The 26714-nt window shown below is 38.3% G+C and overlaps 2 protein-coding genes across 4 annotated transcripts in view; one reads left to right on the forward strand and one right to left on the reverse strand.

Moving 5' to 3' along the window:
* Window positions 1-368: 368 nt before the first annotated feature.
* dnal1 (dynein, axonemal, light chain 1) lies at window positions 369-10111 on the reverse strand. Of its 2 annotated transcripts, none has more exons than XM_017708784.2 (8): window positions 10081-10111; window positions 9545-9583; window positions 9297-9406; window positions 9140-9195; window positions 8947-9002; window positions 7934-8060; window positions 7692-7832; window positions 369-1702 (listed from the first exon to the last, which is right to left on the reverse strand). In XM_017708784.2, exons 1-8 carry the CDS (start codon window positions 10081-10083, stop codon window positions 1653-1655), a joined length of 582 nt encoding a protein of 193 aa, XP_017564273.1. In that variant the 5' UTR covers window positions 10084-10111; the 3' UTR covers window positions 369-1652. The 2 variants fall into 2 exon arrangements, with proteins under 2 accessions (XP_017564273.1, XP_037397659.1); XM_037541762.1 differs by lacking the exon at window positions 10081-10111 and adding an exon at window positions 9767-9947.
* A 1417-nt stretch (window positions 10112-11528) lies between these two features.
* Window positions 11529-26714, forward strand: part of fut8a (fucosyltransferase 8a (alpha (1,6) fucosyltransferase)) — a 140260-nt gene continuing 125074 nt past the window's right edge. For both annotated transcript variants that reach the window (XM_017708791.2, XM_017708790.2), the window contains exon 1: window positions 11529-11754. The gene's annotated coding sequence lies outside the window, so the exon portion shown is untranslated. The remainder of the gene's footprint in view (window positions 11755-26714) is intronic.

Raw genomic sequence — 26714 nt, forward strand, 5'->3', positions numbered from 1 at the left:
GATGACGTGGTTCTGGTTTATGTGCGACTACCATCCAATGAGAATTGCCGCCAGCTTCATGTCGCAGTTGCTTCCCCTGATCGCGTCTTTATCTCCTTGGCAACTTGCGACAATCTCTTCTAAACAAACGCCATATGTATGTATTTCTTTATTGTATTTTATATATCCTTTTTATACAACGTAAGCACGGTCCAGTGTTCACTCATATGCCACATACACCCCCTTCCACCCCAAGGCAGTACTTCACGATAGTTACATAGTAATACAAACAAAAACATATTTTTTTTCTTTTTATTGCAACATTATAAGATATCTCAAAATGTACATTAACAATTACACATTTCTGCATATGACATCATAAAAACATGCATACAAATCAAATACATTAAAAATTACATTACAAAAGATTTAAAAATAGTTGAAAACAGATTAAAAAACAAAATTATATAGATTCATCATCTATTTACTTCTATTATATTTTACTTCTTTAATCTGGAAACATGCCATAGAGTTAACTTTTCCTTTTGTGCCTTTAGTACGAGTCAGAGCTTTGAACACACAACATTGTACACTATGACATAAATAAGCAATTTACTACTAGAAAACCTGGCAACAGAATTTTTGTTGGGTCAGATTAAGGTTTTTGCATAGTCAGAGTCCTTTTATAGTGAGTAAACAGAAAGTATAAATAATGGTGATATCTGGGACTGAAATGCCCTTAGGGGACATAAATACATTGTATATACCTAATAAAATGCGCATACACAAATTTGAAAGCATTTTTATTAAACTGCTGCAATGCATCAGTTTCATTCTGTTACCAGTCCAGTGGCTAATCTTTTAGACTACCTTATTTCTTAACTATTTAAAAGCAGCTGCAATGTGCTTTTTCTTGAGATCGAATTTAAAAGATGTTAAAAATCTAAGAAAGTACCATTAGCTCTTAAGCCTATATACACATCAAGTCAACATATAAAAATCTGCATTGAAAAGAAAATTTCACTGCAAATTCTTGCAAGTGTTTCAATTGTTCAATTGTTTGCAATTCAATTGTTACTATGTAAAGAACAGTCACTAAGAGTGGATTGTTGTGAAATGTACAATTTTAGACAAACAGTCAGAATTGTTCAGAACCATGGTGACAAGGATGAGACATTTGAAGTGAATACCTTTAAAACATTACAGAAACTTATTATATAAAATGGTTAGGCATTGCCTATTGCCTGAGACATTGTGCTACGATATTTTTAAAATAAGTGACCTCAAACACATGCAGGACAGAGAGGTATGTACAGGTAGTTTTAAGGCAAAATAGTAACCAAGTATTATTTTAAAAGTTACCAGTATTTCACCATAACACACGTGCTGACAGGTTCAGCGATCATTGTAAATAGCAAATAAATTTTATATATATTTGCACTGTCAACATCATGACCTCTGGTTCCTTTCATCACCAAGAGGTTTTTATAAAACACAGCATTTAACATCAAACCACTCTGAATGACTTTGTTTACATTTCAATGGCTGAATTATGCAGAAACTTGGTGGTATTCCCTTTTAACTGCATGTTGTTGTTTTTTTTAATTGCTAACATTCTGGCATTGGAGTCATTTAAAAATTGTACCACTGAGAAGATTTTAAAGCAGACTCTGTTAACTCTCCCCTTCTCTCTCTTCCTCTTCATGCTTAATCACTGGGGTCCCTGAGGATTACATTAGTTAGAAGAGCATGATTAGCATGATTCCCAGTAATTACATCTTCATAAAGATTGAAGATACAATCAGTATCTTTCTCAAGACTGATTATATTCAGACTATATAAACAGTGCCACTGTCACCCCATGGTCAGTGTTTTTTGTTGCTGGTGCAATACCAAAAAAAAAAAAGCAAAAGCTTTCCACCTACAGCAATTCTTGAATGGAGATTGAATACTTTAAAGGTTTCTAATTATATACAAAACAAATCTAATTGATGATTTGTCTACTAAAGATAGAGTGAAAATCGGATACCAGAGCTGCATGTGGACATCAAAGTGCTAATCAAAGTGCTAATGCACATCCAAGCATGTGATTAAAGAATGATTTATATTTTTGCATCTACGCATTTGTGAACACGTGCGGGCACTGTGTGCTGATGTTTGTGTAGATGTCGGCCTGAATGTAAATGTTAGCGTTCAGTCTCCAAACCAAAATTTACAAAAAATGAAGAAGACATTCTCATGAACATTCACTTCACATTTTTGGTCATCTTGCTCATGATAAATGCACGCACTTAATAGGGCTATTAAAACTGAACGAGCACAGTACAGTTGGCTTTCTATTGAACACTTGCTGGATACTAAAAATTCTTTCTTCAATTTCTCATGTAATAAATGTGCAAAAATGATCAGACCTACATTTTCTCACTCCTAAGAACAGAGAGAACAAACTACAACCCTGTTTCACAAAAATAAATTAATTAATTAATAAATTGGGAAAATATAAATACAAATACATATATACAGTGGGGCAAAAAAGTATTTAGTCAGCCACTGATTGTGCAAGTTCTCCTACTTAGAAAGATGAGAGAGGTCTGTAATTTTCATCATAGGTACACTTCAACTATGAGAGACAATATGAGAAAAAAAATTCAGGAAATCACATTGTAGAATTTTTAAAGAATTTATTTGTAAATTATGGTGGAAAATAAGTATTTGGTCAATGACAAAAGTTCAACTCAATACTTTGTAACATAACCTTTGTTGGCAATGTCAGAGGTCAAACGTTTCCTGCAAGTCTTCACCAGGTTTGCACACACAGTAGCTGGTATTTTGGCCCATTCCTCCTGCAGATCTCCTCTAGAGCAGTGATGTTTTGGGGCTGTTGCTGGGCAACACAGACTTTCAGCTCCCTCCACAAGTTTTCTATGGGGTTCGAGGTCTGGAGACTGGCTAGGCCACTCCAGGACCTTGAAATGCTTTTTACGGAGCCACTCCTTCATTGCCTGAGCGGTGTGTTTGGGATCATTGTCATGCTGGAAGACCCAGCCACGTTCCATCTTCAATGGTCTAACTAATGGTAGGAGGTTTTGGCTTAAAATCTCACGATACATGGCCCCGTTCATTCTTCCCTTAACACGAATCAGTCGTCCTGTCCCCTTTGCAGAAAAACAGCCCCAAAGCATGATGTTTCCACCTCCATGCTTCACAGTAGGTATGGTGTTCTTGGGATGCACCTCAGCATTCTTTTTCCTCCAAAAACGACGAGTTGAGTTTTTACCAAAAAGTTCTATTTTGGTTTCATCTGACCACATGATATTCTCCCAGTCCTCTTCTGGATCATCCATATGATCTCTGGCAAACTTCAGACGGGCCTGGACATGTACTGGCTTAAGCAGGGGGACACGCCTGGCACTGCAGGATTTGAGTCCCTCTCGGCGTAGTGTGTTACTGAGGGTAGCCTTTGTTACTTTGGTCCCAGCTCTCTGCAGGTCGTTCATCAGGTCCCTCCGTGTAGTTCTGGGATTTTTGTTCACCGTTCTCATGATCATTTTGACCCCATCGGATGAGGTCTTGCGTGGGGCCCCAGATCGAGGGAGATTATCGGTGGTCTTGTATGTCTTCCATTTTCGTACAATTGCTCCCACAGTTGATTTATTGACACCAACCTGCTTGCCTATTGTAGATTCACTCTTCCCAGCCTGGTGCAGGTCTACAATTTTCTTCCTGGTGTCCTTCGACAGCTCTTTGGTCTTGGACATGGTTGAGTTTGGAGTCTGACTGTTTGAGGCTGTGGACAGGTGTCTTTTATACAGATAACGAGGTCAAACAGGTGCCATTAATACAGGTAACGAGCGGAGGACAGAAGAGCTTCTTAAAGAAGAAGTTACAGGTCTGTGAGAGCCAGAAATCTTGCTTGTTTGTGGGTGACCAAATAATTATTTCCACCATAATTTACAAATAAATTCTTTAAAAATCCTATAATGTGATTTCCTGGATTTTTTTTTCTCATATTGTCTCTCATAGTTGAAGTGTACCTATGATGAAAATTACAGACCTCTCTCATCTTTCTAAGTAGGAGAACTTGCACAATTAGTGGCTGACTAAATACTTTTTACCCCACTGTATGCAATTATGTGCAAATCATGTAAACTGCATATTTAACTGATGGGGTTAAAATACAATAAATTTATCACATGTTAAAATTGAGAGATTTTTTATTGTTTTTTTTTATATATATATACCCATTTTGAATTTGATGCCAGCAACACATTTCAGCAAAGTCAGGACAGAGGCATGTTTACCATTGTAGTGCACCACCTCTTCTTTTAACAACAATCTGGAAGTATTTGGGAACTGAACTTTTTCGTTTCATAATGCACCAAATGTTTTTAGTGGGGACTGAATCTTTTAACAATATTATTTACTGTAGATGATGAAATCCTCAAGTTCTTTCAACACTTGAAACGCTTATAGTTGTACTATTTTCAATAAATCATAGGGTTTAAATAATTGGCATATAACTGCATTCTGTTTTTATTTCCATTTTACACCCAACCTTTTTGGAAAGGGGTTGTACAACCAATAATATTTTAAATGTATCCTTTGAATTTACTCAACAAAAGCCCTGAAGTGCTCTTTAAGGGAGCATCTAAAAAGTGCACTTGTACTTGTAAACTTGTGAACTTGTACAACTGTGAATATTACATTTTAAAGCATTAAAGGCTGTAGAGGCTGTGGGGTTATTTTAGGGTAATTGTTAGCTTACTAAATGGGTGATGATACTGTGCTGAATATGATCTGTGGCACTTTAGTGAACATTTTGTTACTCAATGTTCATTTTACAGCTTCTAACACATGCATATGTACCCTCATGTAGATCACTCTGCACTTGTGAATGACATTATTTATTCAGTATTATACAACAGTTAGTTCTGGCCACGCAAGCTGATTGGTTGAGAAGCATTCTAACTATGCTGTTATTTCATCATAACATCACAGGTTTAGTCACAAACACTGTATCACTCCTCTGAGATGCCGTTGCTAAGGAACGATTTTGATAAGAGACACTCAAGCTATTTGAACGTTTTTTTACTTCTTACTTTGCGCACAAAAAGAAAATGGATACTTCAAAGCTTACATTTCACCTGCAGCCAGTTTAGTCAGACTCTGAAGATGAAACTACACTAAATTCCCATACTGATTCCATTACCACTGAGCAAGCTTTTCAGTCGGCAGCCGTGACAGGAGAAAACCTAAACAACTTGGAATTAGTTAAAAATGAACCGAAAACCATTCGCCAAACGTGTAGTCTAATCTTCAGAGTCTGATCAAATCTGACTGTAGCCATAAAACCGCCGCAATAAAAAAACAAAAATGCTTGCTCAGTGGTAATGAAAGTTTGAGAATTTAGTGTAAAGAGCTAGAGAACGAACTGCTGGCTGAGCAGCAAGTGAGCAGATTTGTTACTGTGAAGTAGCAATAAGCTGTTTGTTGAGGAATTACAATTTGGCGCACAAAACTGCTAACATTAAAACATATTAAATGCCACGTTCACGGCCCAATTTATTAATTTCTTACGTTATTTAAGGGAGTGTGTTATCGCGAAATTATTTGCACACTCCCTCTCGTGTTCTGTTGCTTAATTATTGAGTATATCTGGTGTGAAGTGTCATTGCATCATAATGTCTGATCTGATGTCTTGCATCATAAGTATGTATGATAATTTCAGAAGGATTGATTTTATAAGGCTAAATGTCTTACATATGCATCATGGCAATATGTGCACATGTATGTATGAGAAGTGACAAGGGGTATGCAGCAAATGGTCAAATAAGGGGTACAGGACTATAAAATGTTTGGGAACCACTGACTTTTATTAAACAAAGGGGTGTGAGGTAAGTTTAAAACTGAGACTGATTTTTACTGATGGAAAAAAGGGTTTTGAAAATGTACACATGCATGCTAATTCCATCTAGTATAAAACTGACAGACTACTACATGCAGTAAAACTTTTGAACAGAATCAAATGGATTTTCTGTGTTGCAGCATGCATTTAATATCAGGCTGACCAATCATATCTACGTTGTCAATATGACTCAAATTGCTACTGAAAAGGGAATCTTGATAGAAATCTCAATACTGTGCTTCTTTCTGTCATACCAAAACCAGGCAAGAATGAATTGAACTATGCTAAATATCATCATATTTCACTGATAAATAATTAGTTCATAGGTTGGAGAAAGTGATAGGTAATTTTATACTGGCTTCAGACAATATCAGAAGGCTTTTGCATGTAGTAGGAGAAACACAAAAAATCATCTCCTCGTAGTCTCATCCATATGTAAATCTGCTGCAAAGCGTATCTAACACTCAGGTTGAGACACTTAATAAGTTTAAGTCCTCACCTCTATTGTACCTCCTGTCCATATGGGAATGTAGGAACTTTATGTGGGAGCGCCCAAATTTTACATATTTTGAAAGGAGGTAGTTGAATCTCTTCTTTGACTAAGACGTACCCCATGGACCCTGACCTTCATTTGCTAAATGATGAGTCAATATTCTCCATCATGAAAAGATTTCAGAATATATGGCTGGCTACCTTAAATCCAGCAAAGAAAATTCATCGTCCAACATTGGTCCAACCTGTCCACTGGCTACATTATTGGACATCCTATCATCTGCTATGATCTGCAAGAATTAACAATGCAGCCCCTAGAACTCTTCATACATGGAATGTTGGAATATCCAAAGTGAAGTCCCTTTTGCTTGCTTAACTTTATGATGTATTCATGTTGTGAATGGGGTTACTTAATTTTCAAGTGCCCTGTGGTACAAGTATGATCAGTTTCTGTTGATAAGTCCCATTTGAGTGTGAGACAGGGTTGGAAGATGGAGCTTTTCATTTAAATGGAAAATAATAAAAAGTGAATTACAAAAAATATCAACATTGTCACGGTTGCTGGTGCTGTTTGTTCACCAATTTTTAATGCTTTGAGAGCTGAAGCCATACCATAAAGTCCTTCAGTACCATCTGTCAACATTTTCAAGAGGAAAGACTTGCTCTGAATGGTTGTTGGAGCTCCCCGTGCTGTTTGGTACTTATGCAGCCGATGGTGGTCTGGCAAAACTAGGCTTGCTTAGTCTTCTTTCAATCTTGTTCTAATATTAGATGGATCATTTAAATGTTTGTAAGGTTGCTCTTCTGCTTGCTGATCTTTCAACAGTCAATGATAAAAGAAGAGGAGCCAGTTCACTAGTTGAAAAATAAATAGGAAAGCGCATAACACTCAGTATAGCATCTCTTCACAAGAAATGTCCTGCACCCTTCCAAAAAAGTTTGTTATTTTGTTTAGTTCTGGTTCGGTTCAAGTATTGTTGGGTCTCATCCTGCCCAGTGTAGGGTTGCCAATTGGCATTTGTTTGAGGTATATCAATGCAAATTTGCATGTGTCGTTGAGAATGAGTAAATTCAGTAGCCTTTGCAATCCTCTGTGAGCTATGCTTGTCCACTGAATTCTTTGTACTGCAACATAGCTATGCTATGTCCTTTCATATATATCACTAGTATAAATTCTATCCTTAGTATAAAAAGTAGTGCATTAGTATAAATCAGCCTTAAGTAGCTATATGTGTTCATTCATATCTGTTTATATTACAAGCAATGCAAAACAAGCAGAATTGTTTATTAGGAAATTTTGATGTTTGCTACTTACCATCAAGTTTCTTTAGACTGGGGACTCTTTTAGTTGCCTCATCTATCCACGTCCCCTCAGCAGAGTACTTCTCTTCTAAAGGATTCCCCACAAAGACCAGGTCTACCAGTGATGGAAGGTCTGCCAGTTTCACAAACTCCCCTAATATGGCACCATACAGAAAATGTGTAAGTACAAAAATTATGACATGGTTATAACAAAGCAATATCAAATGTTCAGAGTGTTTTTTTTTACATGCTCACCCCATTCTTTGACTAAGTTGTTGGACATGTAGAGAACTCTGAGCTTCTTCATAACATGGATTCCCTTCAGCTTCTCAATGAGATTGTAGGAGATCCAGAGTTCCTCCAAAGTGTCCCCTACTGCCTCCTACAGGCCACAAGAACCAGGGGTAGACATTACTTGAGTAATTGTGCTTCTTTAAAAATGTTTACTTTACTTGAGTACTGCTGGAATTCAATAGTTGTACTCTTTATTACATTTCCATACTTTTCACTCCTTACATTTTCCTTTAGATCTTAAAAGTATTTGAAGACTAGGAGATTTTTCTCTTCGTCTCCTACAAATGAGCTCCCACAGATTTTATTTATTAATTGTTTTTATTAAAACATCTAACCAAAGTCCAACCAGTGCAAAATGAAACACACTAATTTGTCTTTGTGCAAATTACTCTCCATATCACAGAAAACAAAACCTTAATTGATTTCAACAAATTATTTGTGTATGTTTAAATGTATATGCTTTCTCCTTTCATTCATGTATATTCATGGCTCCATACTTCCACAGTAATTGAGTATGTTTCTGAACTCATATTTTCACTTAAGTACAGATTCTCTGTATTTTTTCTTCCCCTGACAAACAGCTGAATATTCATTCTTAACCCTTAGCAAACAAGTGCACTTTTAAACAGACATTAATGTTCATCTGTTAATTCATTAGTCAGCCACCAGGGGAAAACCATTATTAATACTTTATTTTATTTACTTTGCCATTTTAACCCAGAAAAGTGTGTTTCTCTGAACCACAATTAAAAGACGTCTTTTCATTCTTTAGTATGAATGTAATTCTGCACTGTAAAAAACTGGATTTTAGCAAAGAAATAGTAACCAGGCTCAAAATTTTGAGTTATCTGAATTTCAAACAGCAAGTCAACAAATCAAGATTCTTGCTCTGTCAGCTTTGAAATTCAGTCTAGTGACATAACATTTTTCATATATAACCCTTTTTTTAAGTGTGGTGTATTATTTTCACTTACTAGTCCATTAAGGTTCTTGATGTTGTTTCGGCCCAAAGATAATATCTTCAAATTCTCTAAGAGAAACAGCACAATAATATCTTTCTTCTACACAATAATTATTATGTTTTATTATTATTATTACTAGCATTATTAATATTATTATTAGTACGTTTGTTTTTGTATTTAAGATGTGAAAATCGTGTATACTCACTTAATCCGTTCAAGTTGGCAATTTTTTCAATACAGTTCGTTGACAACGACAGTTTCCTGGACAGCAAATATAAACAAACATGACAAAAATGTAGTAGTTAACTAACAAGGGAGATGATAAATGGATAATGACAGTCAAATATAGGAGGAAAACTCACTCGCAGTTGATAAGGGTTGAGAGAGAAGCGTCCATCTTTTCAATTGGAGGAATTTGGCCATATAGTTTCACTGCTTTAGCCTCACCGACTTTCTCTCCTGATTTTTCCTCCTAACGAAAACCAACCAGGGTCACGAACATCACTGTTGCGGTAATACTGAGATCAACTGCATCAACCTAAGTTAACTGTATTGCCATTAACTGTGATAATACTGTACCGCAAACAAGTCAGTGATTAAAGGTCCTTACCCACTTCGCCAATGCCTCTTTAATAGTAGTTGCTTTTGCCTAAAGAGACAGACAGCGAATCTGTATATTGTAAAAACCAGCAATACATGTGCAAACTTGCCTGACTTAACCTAGCTAACCTAGCTGCTTAATCGTCTACAAGAAGTGCCATTAATTATATTTTCATTAGTAGCATGCATACTCAATAAAAGGTTAATATGAGATCAATTCTTTTCGCTTAACCTCTCGTAGGACCAAATCCTGATCAATTTCTTTAATATCATTCCGCTTTGCCGTTTATATTGCAAACGTTGGCTCACCCAACCAACGCTAGCTAGCCTAGTAGTTAGCACGGCGCACCATAACTCACTGTGGCCGAACCAGTCGCGTTAGGTGAACTAACAAGCTAATTCATTTTATAGCATTCCGTTTCGTTATAAAATGAAACGTTTGGATTCCCCTTTATTGCAAGACGTCGTTCCCTCTCTACTGTGTTGGGTAATACTGTAGCTAACCCTGTATTAGAGAGAAATACTGAGGATGGATTAGCTACTCACCATGTTGTCTTCACTGGTTGCTATGGAAGTGTCACCGCTCAAGACGCATGCGCAGTCTCGGCGTCCTCCATCACTGTAAACAAGAATACGTCGCGTTTTCGTTCCTCAGCGGATCTGATTTTCTAGATTTAAATGCGAAGCTAAAACACGCACGTTAAATAAGGACATTAGAACTAGAAGAATGCTGTAAAAATAATAGAAGAGGTAAATAAAGAAAGAAACTCGAAAATAATCTGTCTCTTGGAAATGTAGTTAAAATAGAAAATAGAAGCTAAAGGTGTCTTGCAGATGTTTTGCGCCAGTTTACTTAAATAACAATGAAAGCAGTGTTACTTATTAGGCTTAATCTCAAATTGTTCGCTTCTCCAAATATAGTGCACACTATGACATATAAGAATTTGGTATCTACACGCAAATTAAGCACTATTTATCCATTAGGGAATTGTTCACGTGTACCTGAAGCCCATCCCGCACTTCGTTAGTCTTTTCTTTTTCACAGATCGAATATTTTCTTAGTTATGATATCGATGTCAGGCAAAGTTGTGACCGTGGATTACATTGGAAGTGAAATGCAACGTTGTAGTTTGACAGCTGAACGTTTGTAGAAAGGTTGTGATTCATTTCTTGTATATTTCGTCGAAACAAATGGGGAGGATGTCCCTTAATACGGAAAATGGTCGTTTAATGTGATTAGTAATATAAGATCTAAAGTCTGCATTCATTTTTGTTTTTACATAGATAAAATTATTATGTTGAAATTTCTTTTTAGGCACATCTTGAACACTAGAATCTTTAACACGAAAAAGAGGCACTTGTCCTTGTAATACAGTAAAGACACTTTTGATCACGTTTCAGACCAGAAGAGCATTCAAACCCTGTTTTTCTGTTCTTGTGCTTCCCAACTTGTACCGCCGGGTGGGACTGTTGTGACAGTATTCAGGTCAATTTCAACTCAATCCTGTGGTAATATCAGGTGCAGAAGTGCATTTACCTGGCATAAAATAAAAGTCATGGTTCCTCAGAGAGTGTCTGGCTATTTCATTCAGAGATCATTATTTACTAGAAAAGCATCACCCCTACATCATTCATAGTTTGCATTCATAGTTTCACTGTTTTCCTTTTTCTATTACGCCTATGCTGTGGAGAGTATAAAGGTATATTTTCTTATCTTAATATCTTCTTCTTCTTTCGGCTGCTCCCTTTAGGGGTCGCCACAATTAAATTAATTTAAATGCCAATTATTTTAGTATATTCTATATGCATTCATTTGTTCATTTATTATATTGCTTCCTGTATTGAACTGCCATCGTTCTGAAAAAATGTAGTCATAAATGTGTCTTTTACATTTGAATACAACTGAGCACATGAGCGAATGGACGGAGCCTGATACCCGTGGACTTCAACACAGTCCATGAGAAAGAGGGCGATACGAGGCGCGCATGCGCACTGTGAAGCCTCCTGAAGAGCCCAGCAGCAGCAGCAACAGCAGCAGCAGCTCTCCGTGCAGCCCGGGCTCTTTCAGTTCCTGTTTCCGCCGGAGTCTCTCCACATAGTCTCGTGTCCAAGCATCTCCGTTACCCGAGATCCCCACTCTGCAGGGACCCCGTTTCCTCCGTTGTCCATCGAAGAGAGCCCGTCGCCGCTACGACGTGATTTAGAAACAAAAAGGAATCGGTGAGCCAGTCTCTCTCTCTCTCTCTCTCTCTCTCTCTCTCTCTCTCTCTCTCTGTTTTCCGGCCTGTTGCTAGTTAGCTGCTTTCACCGCTACTGACACGAATGAAAATAACGGACGTTTAGCTGGCATTTGAGACCGCCGGAAAGGCCGATATTTTTAAAATAAATACTTAATGTGTGCGTATGTCTGTCTGCAGATCTCCGTGTAAACAGCGAGTGCAAGTGTTTTTACAGAAATGTAGACGGTTGCGAATTCATTTCGTGCCATATTAGGCTCTCTTTGCGAAAAAGCAGGAATGTTAGTGCAACATGATTTCTCATCACAAGCAGGTGACTCACTTGAGGTACGGCAATTATGACTACGATAACTGCTGTTGTGTAATTCTTCGTCATTAGTTGCATATGTGAATTATTTGACATAGAATGCCGGTATGCAGATTGTGTCCATTTGAGGTCAGTACCGTATAAACATATGTGGGTCGACGAAAGTAGCCCACTGTAGCTTTGCTATATAGGCCTATAGCGCATTATTACTTTCTGAACACTACGTTGAGTGGCTACAGATGTGACTTTTAGCTTAGTAACGGTTAGCTTTAACCCCACGTAGCTGTGTGGCCATCATGAAGTCAGCCAGCCATTCATCTTGTGGCTTTGTTTTGTGAGGGAAATAAGCGGCGCAGTCTAGAGGAGCTCTCCCTTTTTCACACAAGAGGCAGAATTCAGGGCCCGGTGCTTTCTCCAGTTTAGGCTCTGAGGAAGTCGACAGCATTAATTATCATGTCGTAACACCGTGATCCTTTGTGCATTTTGGGACTAATTCTCTGGCTTTATTGCCCGTGCTGTCCACTCAGTGATGTAATCGATTCAAAGACCGACTCACGCCTTGTGAAATCGATGCGCTTTTGTAGACGTGCAGCTATAATGTTGCTAAACGTTTGTAGTTTTCCAGCTGCATGTTAACTGCTTTGCAGTGTTCTCCTGCTTTACCTCGTGTGAAGTGCTCCATTATAATAACAATCCTATCTTCAGTTTGCTTCTTGTGCGCTTATCTGTGATAGAAGTGCTTTTAGATCAGTAAATCCTCCTCTCAACAAGACATCTGGTTTCTAAGTACTGATGATGTGTTTGCCATCTTCAGTGAAAGCTGTGATTTAATGGGATGAAGCTTGAAGAAGGCTAAACTTCCATTAGTATGCTTTCATTCTCAGCAGGATGCTGGGAAGCTTGGGATTGTAATCATGTATTTCCTTATGGTGCATTTTTATACTGTGTTTTACTTTACAGGAGTCTTAGAACATGTTTAACATAAACCCTTTTATACCTTTATGGCTTATTACAATTTCATTGGAATCCAGTCTTTCATTCACTTGTGCTATACTATTAGATAACATCTCAGTTTATGCCTTGTTTGAAGCTGGAATTACAAAGCTTTAGGCCTGTTTCTGAATCTGACATCACCCTCTATCAAATCACTCACTGATTTGGGGAATCAGACCACTGTAAGATCCCTTGTAATGAAGTGTAACTGTCTTTTTCATGTTTTTGTTTGTCTGGTTGTGAAGGGAAATGCCCTAACATGCTTGTTTACAAGAGGACAAAGCAATCTTCTGTTTTTTATGTTTTAGCTGTACATTTTTGTACTATTCAGCTTTAGCAATCCTTCAGCACACTTGTAAATCTGAGTTCCTAATCTAATCACTTGGTGAGGCCACAGCTCACAGAGCTATGGGAGTCTACTACTAAAAGATTGTATTTTTTTAAGGCTGCTCAAAAAATTCTGCTAAATTTTTATTTTCTATTTTCAGCTTTGGTTTTGCATTCATTGTGAAACATCTACAAGTCTGTCCAAGTCATTGGAGTAGAGATGGACTGAGATACGGTTTTGGGGCCAATACCGATTGCCTTTCAGCACGATTAACTGATAACCAATACCGATTGAGAGAGGTACTGGATGCCACATTTAAAGGAGCAGAAGCGATACTCAACAACAAACAAATACACCCCTCCCTTCAATGCTCCTTTAGAAGCTTTACCCCCGAATCTATGGCTGTGCATTGCCAGGGCAAACAGCACTTTTTTAGATCTTGGTGTCCAGAAAGCCCTTCACTAGCATTACACAGAAAAATGCCATGATATAGCGATAGAGCAAACAATAGCAAAGTAAGTAATGTAACTTTACTAACCTTGGCTAGGTTGTGGGTTAGCAAACTCTCACTACAGTTACTACTGTGAAGTTAACCACAGACAAGCAGACTGGACAAAATACAAACATATTGATTCTGTAAAACAGCAAAAATAAATGAATGTTATTCACCTGTCAAGAGGAAACAAAGCAGCTGTTCCTTTTTAACAGCTTGGGGCAGTCGTGGGCTGGAGGTTAGGAAACTGGCCACCGGAAGGTCGCCAATTCGATCCCCAGTGCCGACAGTCCATGACTGAGGTGTCCTTGAGCAAGACACCTAACCCCCAATTGCTCTCCGGGCACTGTGGATAGGGCTGCCCACCGCTCCGGGCAAGTGTGTTCACTGCCCGCTAGTGTGTGTATTCACTAGTGTGTATGTGGTGTTTCACACCTGGGTTAAATGCAGAGGTGGAATTTCCCCATTTGTGGGATTAAAAAAAAAGAAAGTATTGCTTAACTTAACCACTGAAATAACCAGAGCCTATACAACCAGCACAGCTAACAAGCCGCATTTGTAGCGCTGTCTTATTTATAAGTATCATATAAGTCCCTGCCAAAGCCCTGATCATGAAATTAGTGCAGTGTAAGCTAAGCGAAGATTGGTGCTTGGATGCTAAAATGCTAACATGGGCTCCCCTTTTGAGTCTTGGTTCCTTTCAAAATCTCTTCCTAAAGGTGCTAAAGGTGTTTTTCCTTTTACTGTCGTCTTTGTGGATGCTCATTAGAGATCTAGACCAATATTTCAGAAAACCTGTTTTAGGACAATGTCTGTTGCCTTCTACAGGCATATTACTTACATAATATTGAGGTAAACTAATTGCTGGAAACATGCTCGTCAAATTCCATCAAAATATAACTGTCTTTCCATGTAATAACACAACAAAGAAATGTATGGAAGGCAGTTCTTCTATGCACATCTTCCTGAACTTGATTATAAAAGAAAATGAAGCTGATGAGATGTTGCACAGTTTGAATAGTGATATGAATATGTAACAGCATTTTTTTTTAAATTCCATTTGCATTTCCTCTGTCATGTCACATTTGGGCATATTTGAATAATGAAGTGAAAAATCTGATAACATCTATGATTAGATAATTGTCCCCTGGGGTGAACTGTGATGATGAGTGATTAACCAGTGAACATCATTCTGGTTTTGTGCTCTTCTTACGGAGAATGAATGTGGGGTGGTGGAGTGCACATACAATAGCGACATCACTTCCTCTCAGCCTGAAGTGAAGGTCAGGAGAGAAGCTCCAGCTAGCCACAAAACCATGAAGGAGAAGAGATTGACAGAAATCTCACTCTCTCTCTCTCTCGCTTGCTCTATTATGCCAATATCGGAAGCCCGCTCTTGGCTGAGTTTCCATGACAATGTCAGCAGTGGGTGGGGTTAGAAGTTCTGATTAGTTTTAATGATGGTGTAGTTTGCTTCTCTTGCTGTAAGAAAGAAAAGCACTTCAACAGGTGATTTTGAATTCAGTAGAGGAAATAGTGGATCAGAAATATCCAGATTTTGTGTGTGTGTGTGTGTGTGTGTGTGTGGTAGCTTTTCCCCCTCTTAATAACAATAATGATGTAACATCACAGGACCCAATGCTGCAACAACAATGCTAATAATAACAATGTCATAACTTCTTGACGCAGAAATCCATTCTTAATTGATAAACTGCACCAACAATCTAAATGTTTGTGTACATTTAACAACATTTAAATGGCATTTTTTATGTATAAATTGTCTTGAGGGTGGAGTTATTTACAACTGACCATTTTTTTGTATTATACTGGTATCCGCTGACGGATTACCTAATGACAATGCTTTAGAGGCAGTAATCAACATGTTAGGGAAAAAAATCTATTAAAATGACTATTTTGAGTTTAAAAGTCTTGGTAAAGATTTTTAAATAATATGTAACATTTTATTTTCATAGTAAAACAGTGGATTGTTATGGAGTTGTTAGTATATGGCAGAACTTCATCACCATTGTCTCTGCTGTGGCTTTCCCAGAGTGTGATGCATTGCCTCAAGAAAGTTTTAAGCATTTTCTGTATGGTTAAGTGTTACAGTTTTCTTGATAGTTGTAAAATTGTGAAATTTTAGTGTTTCCTGGTTTCACTTAGGCAACTTTAGCTGAATTCTATAGCACTTCTGCTATAGTGGTGGAAAATACCCTTTTTATCTAAAGCAAATAGATGGAGGTTTGCATCCGTTCATTGTTCTGAAGTTTTTCCTCAAGCAGGAGCTATTAGCTTGCAGGTATGTACCATTTAATGAGAAGAAACAGCAGTTAACTCACATCAGGTGTAACGAATGGATGTGTTTATTTCAAAGTGGTAAAGGCTTTTATTACCAAAACTTATTGAGTTACTCAGTGATATTATTTAATATATGACTTACAAATTAGTCAAAGCCAAAATAATATATAAGCTAAAGATGGCATAAAATTAGGTCTAAGTTGCACTGGACCATGTAGGTGTTTGCAACAACATAATCAATGATTACTAAGGAAATAATTATGGCCAAATCTATTGTTTGATAAAACCTGTATCATGAGACAACTACATAGTGGTTTTCATTTTTATATTTCCATCACTCATATATGTGTGTGATGTCTGTGTGATGAACGATGAAGTGGAAAAAACAGCAGAGGAATCTCTGGCAGGGAGCTTAACGGCCATAGTGTAGAGCTTTCTTGCATGATGTATGGTGGATGCTCGCACATGCTGCTGCAATGGTCCACCTCCATGACAAAGGACAGTGGCAGCACTCATCTTCAATATCTGTCTCCTTCCCTCTTGCATGCCAAGAACGTGGCAAGATAGCTGCAAGATCGTGACTATTCCCAAAAGCTTGCATGTGCGTGGGGTTGAATGTTTTTAAGATAGGTTCTTTTCTTTCATCAAAGGTTCTTCTTTTTTCATTGCTGATAAACACCTTGCTGCAATGAGGAGCGTTACTCTGGTGGCTGTAGGAGAACTGCTTTGCTGCCACTAGCTGGCATCCGGTGAGACAGAGGTCAGGAATGGACCTCATTCGACCCATATGTGCACAGAAATAACACAGCACACAGCATACCCCCAATTACATCAAGTTTTAGTTTAGTTATTACGATTGCCTATGAGTGAAGTTCAGTTAAAAGCAGAGGTTCTTTCATTTGATGTTGGAGAATGGAGTCCTCAGGAGTCCTACCCATGTGGTGGTAATTTGAAATGTGTGTACAAATGGGACATTATTTAGGATTTGAATGACAAGTCCTCTGCATTCAAACTACATGTCTAAACCATCACCTTTAAACCCTTCTCACAGTTGTCGGTTCTGTACTGTGGTTTTGTTTTAGTTATTGTCTAATCACTTTCAAAAATGAACAAAAGTATTCAACCAGAAACAAAAGAAAGTAGAATAAAAGACTTCAGCCACTGAGTTCTTATGGAGGGGAGGAAAAGGTCCCATCTTCATTTATTGAGCTTCAGGTGGCAAGATGGTCATAAAACATCCTTTTTTTGTAACCCTCTTGGTGCACCCCTCCCGTTACCTTCCGCATATAATTTTTCATCCTAACTCTGCAATTCTCTTGGACACCCCTGCTTCCAATCATATATGACATTGTTTTTTTTCTCTTCATTTCTTGGCTGTAAAAACCTGTTCCATCCTCTCAAGGAACTTTAACTCCTGATTTATTAATGGCCTCCAAAAAAAAAAACGTTTCTGCAGGTTCTTATCTTCTGCTATTCTTTGGAGGTTCATGCTTGATCCCGAAGCTATTACATTTTCAGGGGCTTTCCACTGCTAAAACCCCTAACATACCAGGCCTATCCTTAGTGAGAGAATTAGTATGCTTGTATTAATTAGCTTTGTTAATTATAATTTGTCTAATGTCTAATTTTTTGAAGTTCCTTAGTTTTTGTGCTATGCAATTTTTCATCAGTAATGTTGATGCAATATATTTTGGTGGAAATGTGTGGAGTGAAGTGCAGGGTAGAAGTGGAAATGTAGATTTTCATATTCGTGGGTGATAAAGCACACTAATAATCATAGAAGTGTTTTTTTTTATTGTGGCAGTTGGACAGGACTGTTTAATAAAAAGAAAGATTCAAGTGAGTTGTTGGTTTCATCTTAGCATGACTGTCTTTGTGTTTTCAAAGCAGCCCTCTGCTTTCAGCCCTCTTTGCTCACTGGCAGTTCAACACAGACTCACAACTTTCCACACGCAAAGCACCAGCAGTGTCCTGGTTAGTCTGATCAAAGTTAAGGGGAAAATGTTTTTTGTATTTGTATTTATTTGAAATATGTTAGTTTCTATTTCGCTGGCAGATTGGCCTCTCGGGGGCCTGCAGAAAGGGGTTGAGTAATTTGAAATAGACTTGCTGATGTGGCTTCTTCGTCAGCAACAGTTTTCTGTGTGAGCAGACCCTTGTTCACTGCCAGCTTGTGTGGTTTGTTCATTAGCGCAGCAGTGTATTCTCGGCAGATGGTATCAACTGGTATCAGTGTGTTTCTATGAGGTTAAGAAAATGAGCATTGTATCTGACCAGCACACCAGTATCAGTACTGATTCATCCCTAGTTTTTAAAGTTGCTTCTGCTTGCTGCAAAATGTTTGTGTAACACCAGTTATCTCACCTAAAAAGTTAAGCTTACAGCCATACATTATTTCAGGCCAAGGTCCTTTTGGTTATGGTGTTGTTTTTTGTTTTCTACAGTCAAACAGATATTCATTCATGGACTCTTACAGATGTCCAAATATGGCCTCTGGTAAGTCAGAATGCATATCCATAGTCTCAGCATATTAATTTTGACTAGTATTTGTGTAGTTAATGTTTTACGCAACAGTAAACTTTGTAGTGAAGGGTTTGTTGACTTGTTGAGTGGGGACAGGAAACATTTCTTTCGATTTTTGTTTTTCTATTGACAGCTGCAAAAAGTCCTGGCAGCTTTTTGTAGCATAACCTTATCCTCATGCGTAGCAGTCAGGAGGATTACACCAGAGGACCATGCTCTCTGGGCTTTCTTGAATGCTATTAGTCAGCCCACATCATCTGCCAACACATACCTTCAGATCATTCTATAGCTAAAACCAAGTCTTGCCTGGTCGCACTCCCTGACGCATATGCACACATATATACATACGCGCAATGGCAGCAAGAGAGAGAGGCTAATGTCCTAGGGGTGTTACATCTGAGTTGAGGAGGAGGAGGGGTGGTGGTGGGGGAGTGTTTCTTATGTGTTTCACTATGCTGCACTTCACTCTGCAGTGCTCAGCACTGATCCCACTGCTAATCTGCTGTCTCAGCTCAAGCGGAGCATGCCCAGTGGCATACAGAATGTCTCGTGGCTCGTTAAAGGCCTCTCTGGAACAATTAAGCATCTTGCAGCGATGGATGGAGCACTGCGGTAGGAACCATAAAGAGGACAATCTCCTATAGGATGTGTCAGAAATAACCAGGAGTAAAGGGAAAATGGCCTCATACTTAAGATTTTTCTACTTTCAAGGCCCCATATCCCACTTTCTTCTCGTATTTTATTTTTCCCCTAGGTCCACTTGTGAAGTTTGTGTGGGTTTATGCAGCAAAATCAGCGTAACATAATAGAACAAAAGTAAAGTATGGGGCATAAAAATGCTCCCAAAATGTCATAGGTGATTACATGTTTTGTTTTCCAAATATAATTGTTGTGCTAATAGAACCAGTCATGCATCGCTCAGTCTGCTGATCTTGACCTGTTATTTTTTTACAGTAAATTTGAAAGGATATTTAATCTGTATACTGTTTAATTTCTAAATTTTCTGTTACATGTTTTAAGTTAAAATGTAATGCTGATTATTCTTTCATTATAAGAGCCCATATTTAAGGAAGATGCCTCAGAATCTCAATTTCCAAGGGCAAAAAATGCCCTTTAAAGAAGTATTATTTCCTACCATGGGTGAACGTATTAAGCAGATTGGAGTGCAAGATCTCAACTTGCAGGTAAGCCAAGGGTCAGCCCAGCCGTTGACCGCCCAGCCTGAAGGCTTTTCATGCTCAAGCAGATACAAGTCAAGCTCCTCCATGTATGTTTCATTTCATAGCTGACTGCAGGCTAGCATGTGGTCATCCTTCATTGCCCTGAGCTGGTCAGGGGATTTGGCTGGAAAGAGGATTCACTGGGATATGAGCAGATTGACGTGATTGGATTGCACCTTGCTCCGATTCATACTTTCAGCATTGAATCACTGAGGCCACTGTATTGTGTAAACCTTTTAATGATGAGGTAGAAACAGCTATTTCTGCTTTTTGTTTCACCCTTCTTTAATAATGTGATTTCCTAATGCTGTTGTTCCATATTCATTTTTGAGCAAGCAAACATATTAATAGGATTAGACGCTATATGGCTAAAAGTATGTGGCATCTGGTAATCACAGCTACATAAGCTTATTTGACATCCCATTCCAAAGTCATGGGCACAACTATAGAGTTTGTACCTATTACAGTCTCCACTGGAAAAGGCTTTCCACAAGATTTTGGAATGTGTCTGTAAGAATCTGTACCTATCAAATCAAACTCATCAAACCATGCCTTCATGGACCTCATTTTCTGAACAGGGTTACAATTATGCTTGAACAAGCTAGGGCTTTGCCCAAACAGTTGCCTCAATGTTGAAAGCATAGAATTGTCTAAAATGTGTTAGTATAAACATTACCCCACACAACAGCCCCAGACCATTATCCCTCCTCCACCAAATTTTACTGTTGTCAGTATGCATTCTGGTTGCCAAACCAAGTTTGTTTATTAGACTGCCAGATAGTGAAACATGGTTCATCACACATTTCCACTCAGTCACTGAGCTATTCAGTATGAACCATTCTACTGCAAGTGTTTGTTTATGGAGATTGCATGGATATGTGCTTTATTTTTTTTCTACACTTGAGCTCAACAATTTGGAGGAGTGTGCTTTTTTGCCATAGTGTACTTCACACTCACCTTTTATTGTTGGCTAAACAAGTTAATATGAATTTCATTCTAAATGTGCACACTCAGTCTGAATCCTCACACTGTAAGGGCAGCATTGTTTTGTCCTACATGGATAGATAATACCCTTATGCAAAGTAAGGTCTAATTCTGCATGGTGGTTCATTTACCTGTGACCACATGGACATGTATTATGGATGATGTCTCAATTTGATACATTACTGATACAGCAAAAATAACAAGAGACTGAATATGTGCCTTACATTTACGGGTGGAAATTGCTAGGCACCTCATGATTTGATTCGATTACGATTCACAGGGCTGTGATGCAATTATGCATCTTGATGTATCTTTTTTCTATACAGGATTTCTTTCTTCTCACTATGTGACAACTTGTAAAGAAAACGATTTGTAATGACCCATAATGAATTTACTTCCAGTATCTTTTATTTAAAAAGACAGAAATGATGCGCGAAGTCAGCTGGAAGGCTCTCATTCACTGTTTTTGTTTGGAGCACATGAGACACTGGCTTCCACTCATCTGTGATAAAATCTTAAATGGTGGTGCATTTACATTCTGGCACCTCACTCAGAATTTTAGGTGGAACTTGAAAACTCAAACAAGAAGCTGGAGAATAAGAAGCAACTTCAGCCTCATAAAACAGTCAATCTTTGAGAGACTTTTTACAAGAAACTATTCTACTTTTGAGGAAAGGTTTTCTGGCAGAGATGGGAGTAAAGCGGCCATAGCTAAAGCTTAAAGCAGAGCAAAGTAAGTATTTTTTTAAATATTTTTTGCCTATGCTAGGACATTAGCACATACTGAGGCATATTGGAGATTAAATGTTGTGGCTTCCAAGGTGGTTTGATTTTTGTTAAAAGGACAAAATAGCTCTTCTTAACATTTGTGTTGTCGACTCCTGACCTAACCCAGCTTTTAATGCAGAGGGTGTCAGTCAGATTTCTCGCTCATCCATTGTGTTACGTGCACACCACAGACTGACCAAACGATGCACTTCAGCACTTACACGTTCCTCCTTTTGCATTCTGTCAACAGTACGTTATAAATTAAACATTACGAAAATTGATTTTCGACATTTGTGAATCGATTCAGAATTGTCCGTGTCCACATTGCGATGCATCTAATCGAACCCCAAAGCACCCCCCCCCCCCATTATGTTAAATATGTACATTTTCAGTTTCTTAGAGAATTCAACATAAAAGTCCAATATCCCCTCTCTGTGATATCACAAGTCACTTCAAACTGGAGTTTTATTATTACGTGGATGACACTTTCTCATGCTATATACTAATGAGACTGAAGTCATCCTTATCGGATCTAAATTAACCCTCAATAAAACTGGTTCTCTCACTATTTTCATTGACGATGTAACTGTGCCCACTTCCCTTCTTGTTCCCTGCTTGTACTCGTACCCAGTCGTAATATCACATTATACCCATTCTACCTGCTACTTACAGGCAAAACTCTTGACAACCTTGCTCCTTCTTATCTGTCTGATCTTCTGTTTTCCTACAAACCACTCATACTTTCAGGTCCTCTTCAGCTGGGCAACCTTTCCGCAAGTCTGTACGTCTGATTCTATCGCCGCGTTCAAATCTAATCGTAAAACGGGCCCTTTCTTTCTTGCCTACACCCTTCCCCCAAACCTAAACTGTTCTTCCGTCCAGGCTTTCCCCATGCTGTCTTTGTCTGTATTGCTGTGTTTTATTGACTGCTTTTTGATGTTCTATGTATTGATGCAATTGTAAATGTCTTTGGGTTATTGAAATGTTATAAGCTTTTCAAACATTTTTATTAAGATTGTGAAGTTTCAACTGGTGAAATTGAACCTAATAACATGGATCTTGTGAACTGCCAGTGGATAAGTTAGACCAATCAGAAGCAACCAACAAAAAATAGAAAAATAGATGTTCTGGTCTTCTTGGCTGAAATTACAGGCCTAGTCTTTGTTTTATAGTAAGTACTCGCAATTTAAATTGCAGTCACAATATTGCTCAGAAAAATCACAAGATACTTTCCCCAAATCATTCAGCCCTACTTTAGAGTATCCAGATCTAATACACTAGCTACAAGTTGACGTCAACCCCAAGCTGATACACTAGCCACGAGGTAATATGTTAATTATGATACAACTGTACAGTACTGTATAATACGACACACTGTGATACAGTTTGATGCAATACAGTATGTTGTATCATTACATCTCTAACATGCACACATCCCAACTATTTTAAGGTCAAAGTCACAGAATGTATTGCAAAAGTATGTAAAAGAAATGATAAGGTCAAGACAGTCCTAGCGTCGAACACATGTACCTGTTCCAAATACACAGATAAGTAGAGTGTGCTTTGCTGTGTCTGCATGTTCCTCTCCCAGCTAACTGCAGCTGAAGGGCTGAATGAAGGCAAGCTGCGGTTCACTGACCATGTCAGCCTTGTCTGTCTGTCCCTAAGCTTTGTGAAAGGCAGAAGTCAGTAGAGCAGTGCATGAAGACAGGGTGGAATTCCCCATGGGAAACAGACATGCTGTGCCACTTCAACCTTGCTTCCCTCCCTTTTCCGAATCTTTCAACAGTTAAGGAACTTTTGGAGAGTGCCTGTGTTTCTCTTTCCAAATAAAATAATTGACAGCAAGAATCCATGAGCAAGTGGATAAAGCTTAAAAACTCTTAAAACTCTTAAAAACCTACCTAAACCTTTGTAAGCAAGAACTTTAATGTAACTAGACCTTGGAAGTTTTAAGTGAATACCTTTGATATAAAGGGCATGGAATTAGTTATGATTTCCAGTTCATGTTCACTTTAAATAAGAATGGATGAATGCTAGATTTGAAAGTCTTTCTTACTTTCAACAGCCCTGTTAAACAGATGGCTAATGGATTGTAAGGTAGCTGCATGCTTTTTTGACTTTCGATAAGGCACTATAAGTAATAGAAATTATGGTTGTCCCTGTTTGGTTTGCTATTTGGTGCCTGGAGCATAGCAGATCATTTGGCATGTACAGCAATATTCAAAAGGCATATTACTCTGCAGTCTATGTACTGTGATACTTTTTGTTTCCATAAGGACTGCATAAGGAAATATATCCTCTGAATGGTAAATCCATCAACCCAAACTGTAAAACTCCCCTCAGCTCTTGACTGTTTCACTTCCTCCCACCATAACCATGAAAAAACGTCTTTCTTTATGTCTGATGTAGACAGGCCTGGTACTCTGCCAAGTGCACTTCAAGGCGCAGCGTGTATGATTCCTGTGCTTTGTTTGGGGGGAAAAAACATTCTCTCAACCCACCATGTTTACCTAGAGAGAAATCCAATGCATGCTGCTCTCTGTTCCACTCTGTTGCTCCATGTTTGTCTCTGAAAATCAGTGAGTTCTGAAAAAATGACTAGGAGAAATGCTTAAAAAACATTGTAGACATTGAAAGTTTTCATAAACGATGTATCAAGGCTAAACAGTGTTGCTTGTTTATAGCTGCCCTTCATAGTTCAGGGAGATATATAGAGCTCTACTGCCTGTAAGCCTCGAAGCATCGAGCAGCTGTAAGCATAGAAAGGTGTGGATTGATGATTATATGATAAGTAACTAAACAGCGTAAAACATTATTGAAACTGACTTTGGAATCAGATGACTTGAGTTTGTTGGTCACTACATGTTAAAGATGTTTGAGCAAAAAAAAAGTCAGATTGAGATTTTCCACTTACTTCAGTTGTATTCTATTGGATGAGACATATTTGGAGTCCAAATTTTGCTTCTTTATTTTGGAACGGGAGTGGTGAGGCTAACATAGCTGACAAAGACTGGAATTTGATAGCCCCAAAAGAAGCCCAAATAATTTCTGTAAAAATACATCACCAAAATGTCTTTTGGTCTGCACAAATTACATCTGGGTCTTCTTTAAGGTGACACAGACTTGCTTATGTAGTTTAGGACACAGCGTGACTAACTGTGAAGTTTAAAAATGAACAAAATTGTAAGTAGCCACCTGAGACAATAGTCTGTGCTAATCAGTACTTATGGCAATGACCATCATAAATGTGGAATCTGCTCCAAGATCAGTCCTGCTTTGTGAATACCAGTCCTGGTGTTGTCTGAAATAGGTGCTTGTAGTGGCAAGTAAGTCACTCACAGTAAGTCATACTGTACTCTACATTTACAAGTCTCAAAGCTCTAATGAAGGCCTGAATGCGATTTGAATGAACAGTCGGACACAAAGGGCCAGTCCCTTTTCACATCTTGCCCCTACCACTTGGCCCTTTGCCCTCTGTTTTGCATGTTCACTTCAAGGGTTAGGGTGTCCCAGTTTTTGTTGAGATAGAGGGGTAGTGCGAAGTGTTAGGGCTACATGGCCCTCCAAACGGAGGTATTTCAGAGGCACACTCCAAACGAGTGTTGTGAGAAAAAAAGAAAAACCGGCAAGATGGCTGTGCGAGTGACCAATGAAACCCACAAACGTAGTATTTTCACAATTAAAAAATTACGATAACAATTGTATTATCATAGTTTAATGTCCTTTTTTTATGGTTGTTTTGTTTGTAACAAGCATAACAATCTAATTTTCCCTTAAATAGCCCACCTTACATAGTCCAGCAGTAATGACGCCTAAAGCACCAGAACGGTGGAACAGGAAAATTCGAACTAAAATAGCTGACTTCATCTTCGTATCACCAATGATTTAGCAGTGGGTGACAAATAGTTGTCTTATAGTCTCTCTTTGAAAGCATTTTACCCTAAAAGTAACTAAAGCCCAGCAACAAAGTTGCTGAACATTTCACTTGTCTGCTGTCAGTGAAGATGGGCTGGGTCGCCTACAGAGCACCATTAGTAGCCTGTTAATGAAGCGATGTTTTATTTTATTTATTGATTTTTAAATTTTTTTTTTGAGGGTTGTCCCATTTCGCAGGGCAAGATTTTAACCACTACCTCTTGTAACTCCGTTCCAAGAGTTTAGGGTGACATTCAAAAACAAGGGGAGGGCTTAAAAAGAAGAAATGGGATTGGGCCAGAATTGCAGGCCACTTGAAACTATTTGCCTTGTCATATTCCCACCAGGAGCACACTGTGTGATTTTAGCCCATTTTAAACACACAATCGCAGCCGCTTCCCCAATACTGTCGGAGACACTTAGGCTCTTACACTCTGTTGAACATACCAAGGTATACATGGTAATACATTGATATGTTTTGTGAAATAGGCTGTAGTTATCCAACTGTGTACATCACCAGCTACTTTTTTAGCTTCATGTCACAATGTTAACAGAACAGTGTTAACAGAACAACGTAATTAGGGCCAAACTCAAATAACTTGAAAATTTAACCCCTCGTCATATAAAAATGGTCTTATCCATTCGTGCGTCCAGTTAAAATAAACCAATGGTTTTATTTGTTGACATATGATGTCAGAGCGAGGCGCTCAGGAAAATGTTGGCAAAACAGGAATATGAAGCAAAGCGTGCTCGAAGCTTCATTACCTCGTGGAAACTCAGTTCTCATGGGCCAATTTTGAACTCTCTGTACCTGAAATGTTCTGTAAAGTTTGTAGGGAGTATTCCAACAAGGCAGATAAAAGTTTGTTTTTTTTTGTTGAGTGTCACAACAAGTCTCTGTCACATTGTGCGTGTAGCAGCGAAAAAAACTGAACGCATCTGGGCTGCTCGACATGTGCATATGACGAATGGACAGTGAAGCAGATTCCAGTTTGACCAAGTTTGTCATAACAGCATATCATACGGTTAAAAGCGAAAGACCCTTTACTGTCTACCCACACAAAATAGACTTTCAGATTAAAAATGGACTGGAACATTGTAGCCTGTATTG

Source organism: Pygocentrus nattereri, chromosome 10, assembly GCF_015220715.1.
Source record: "Pygocentrus nattereri isolate fPygNat1 chromosome 10, fPygNat1.pri, whole genome shotgun sequence".
Lineage (NCBI taxonomy): Eukaryota > Metazoa > Chordata > Actinopteri > Characiformes > Serrasalmidae > Pygocentrus > Pygocentrus nattereri.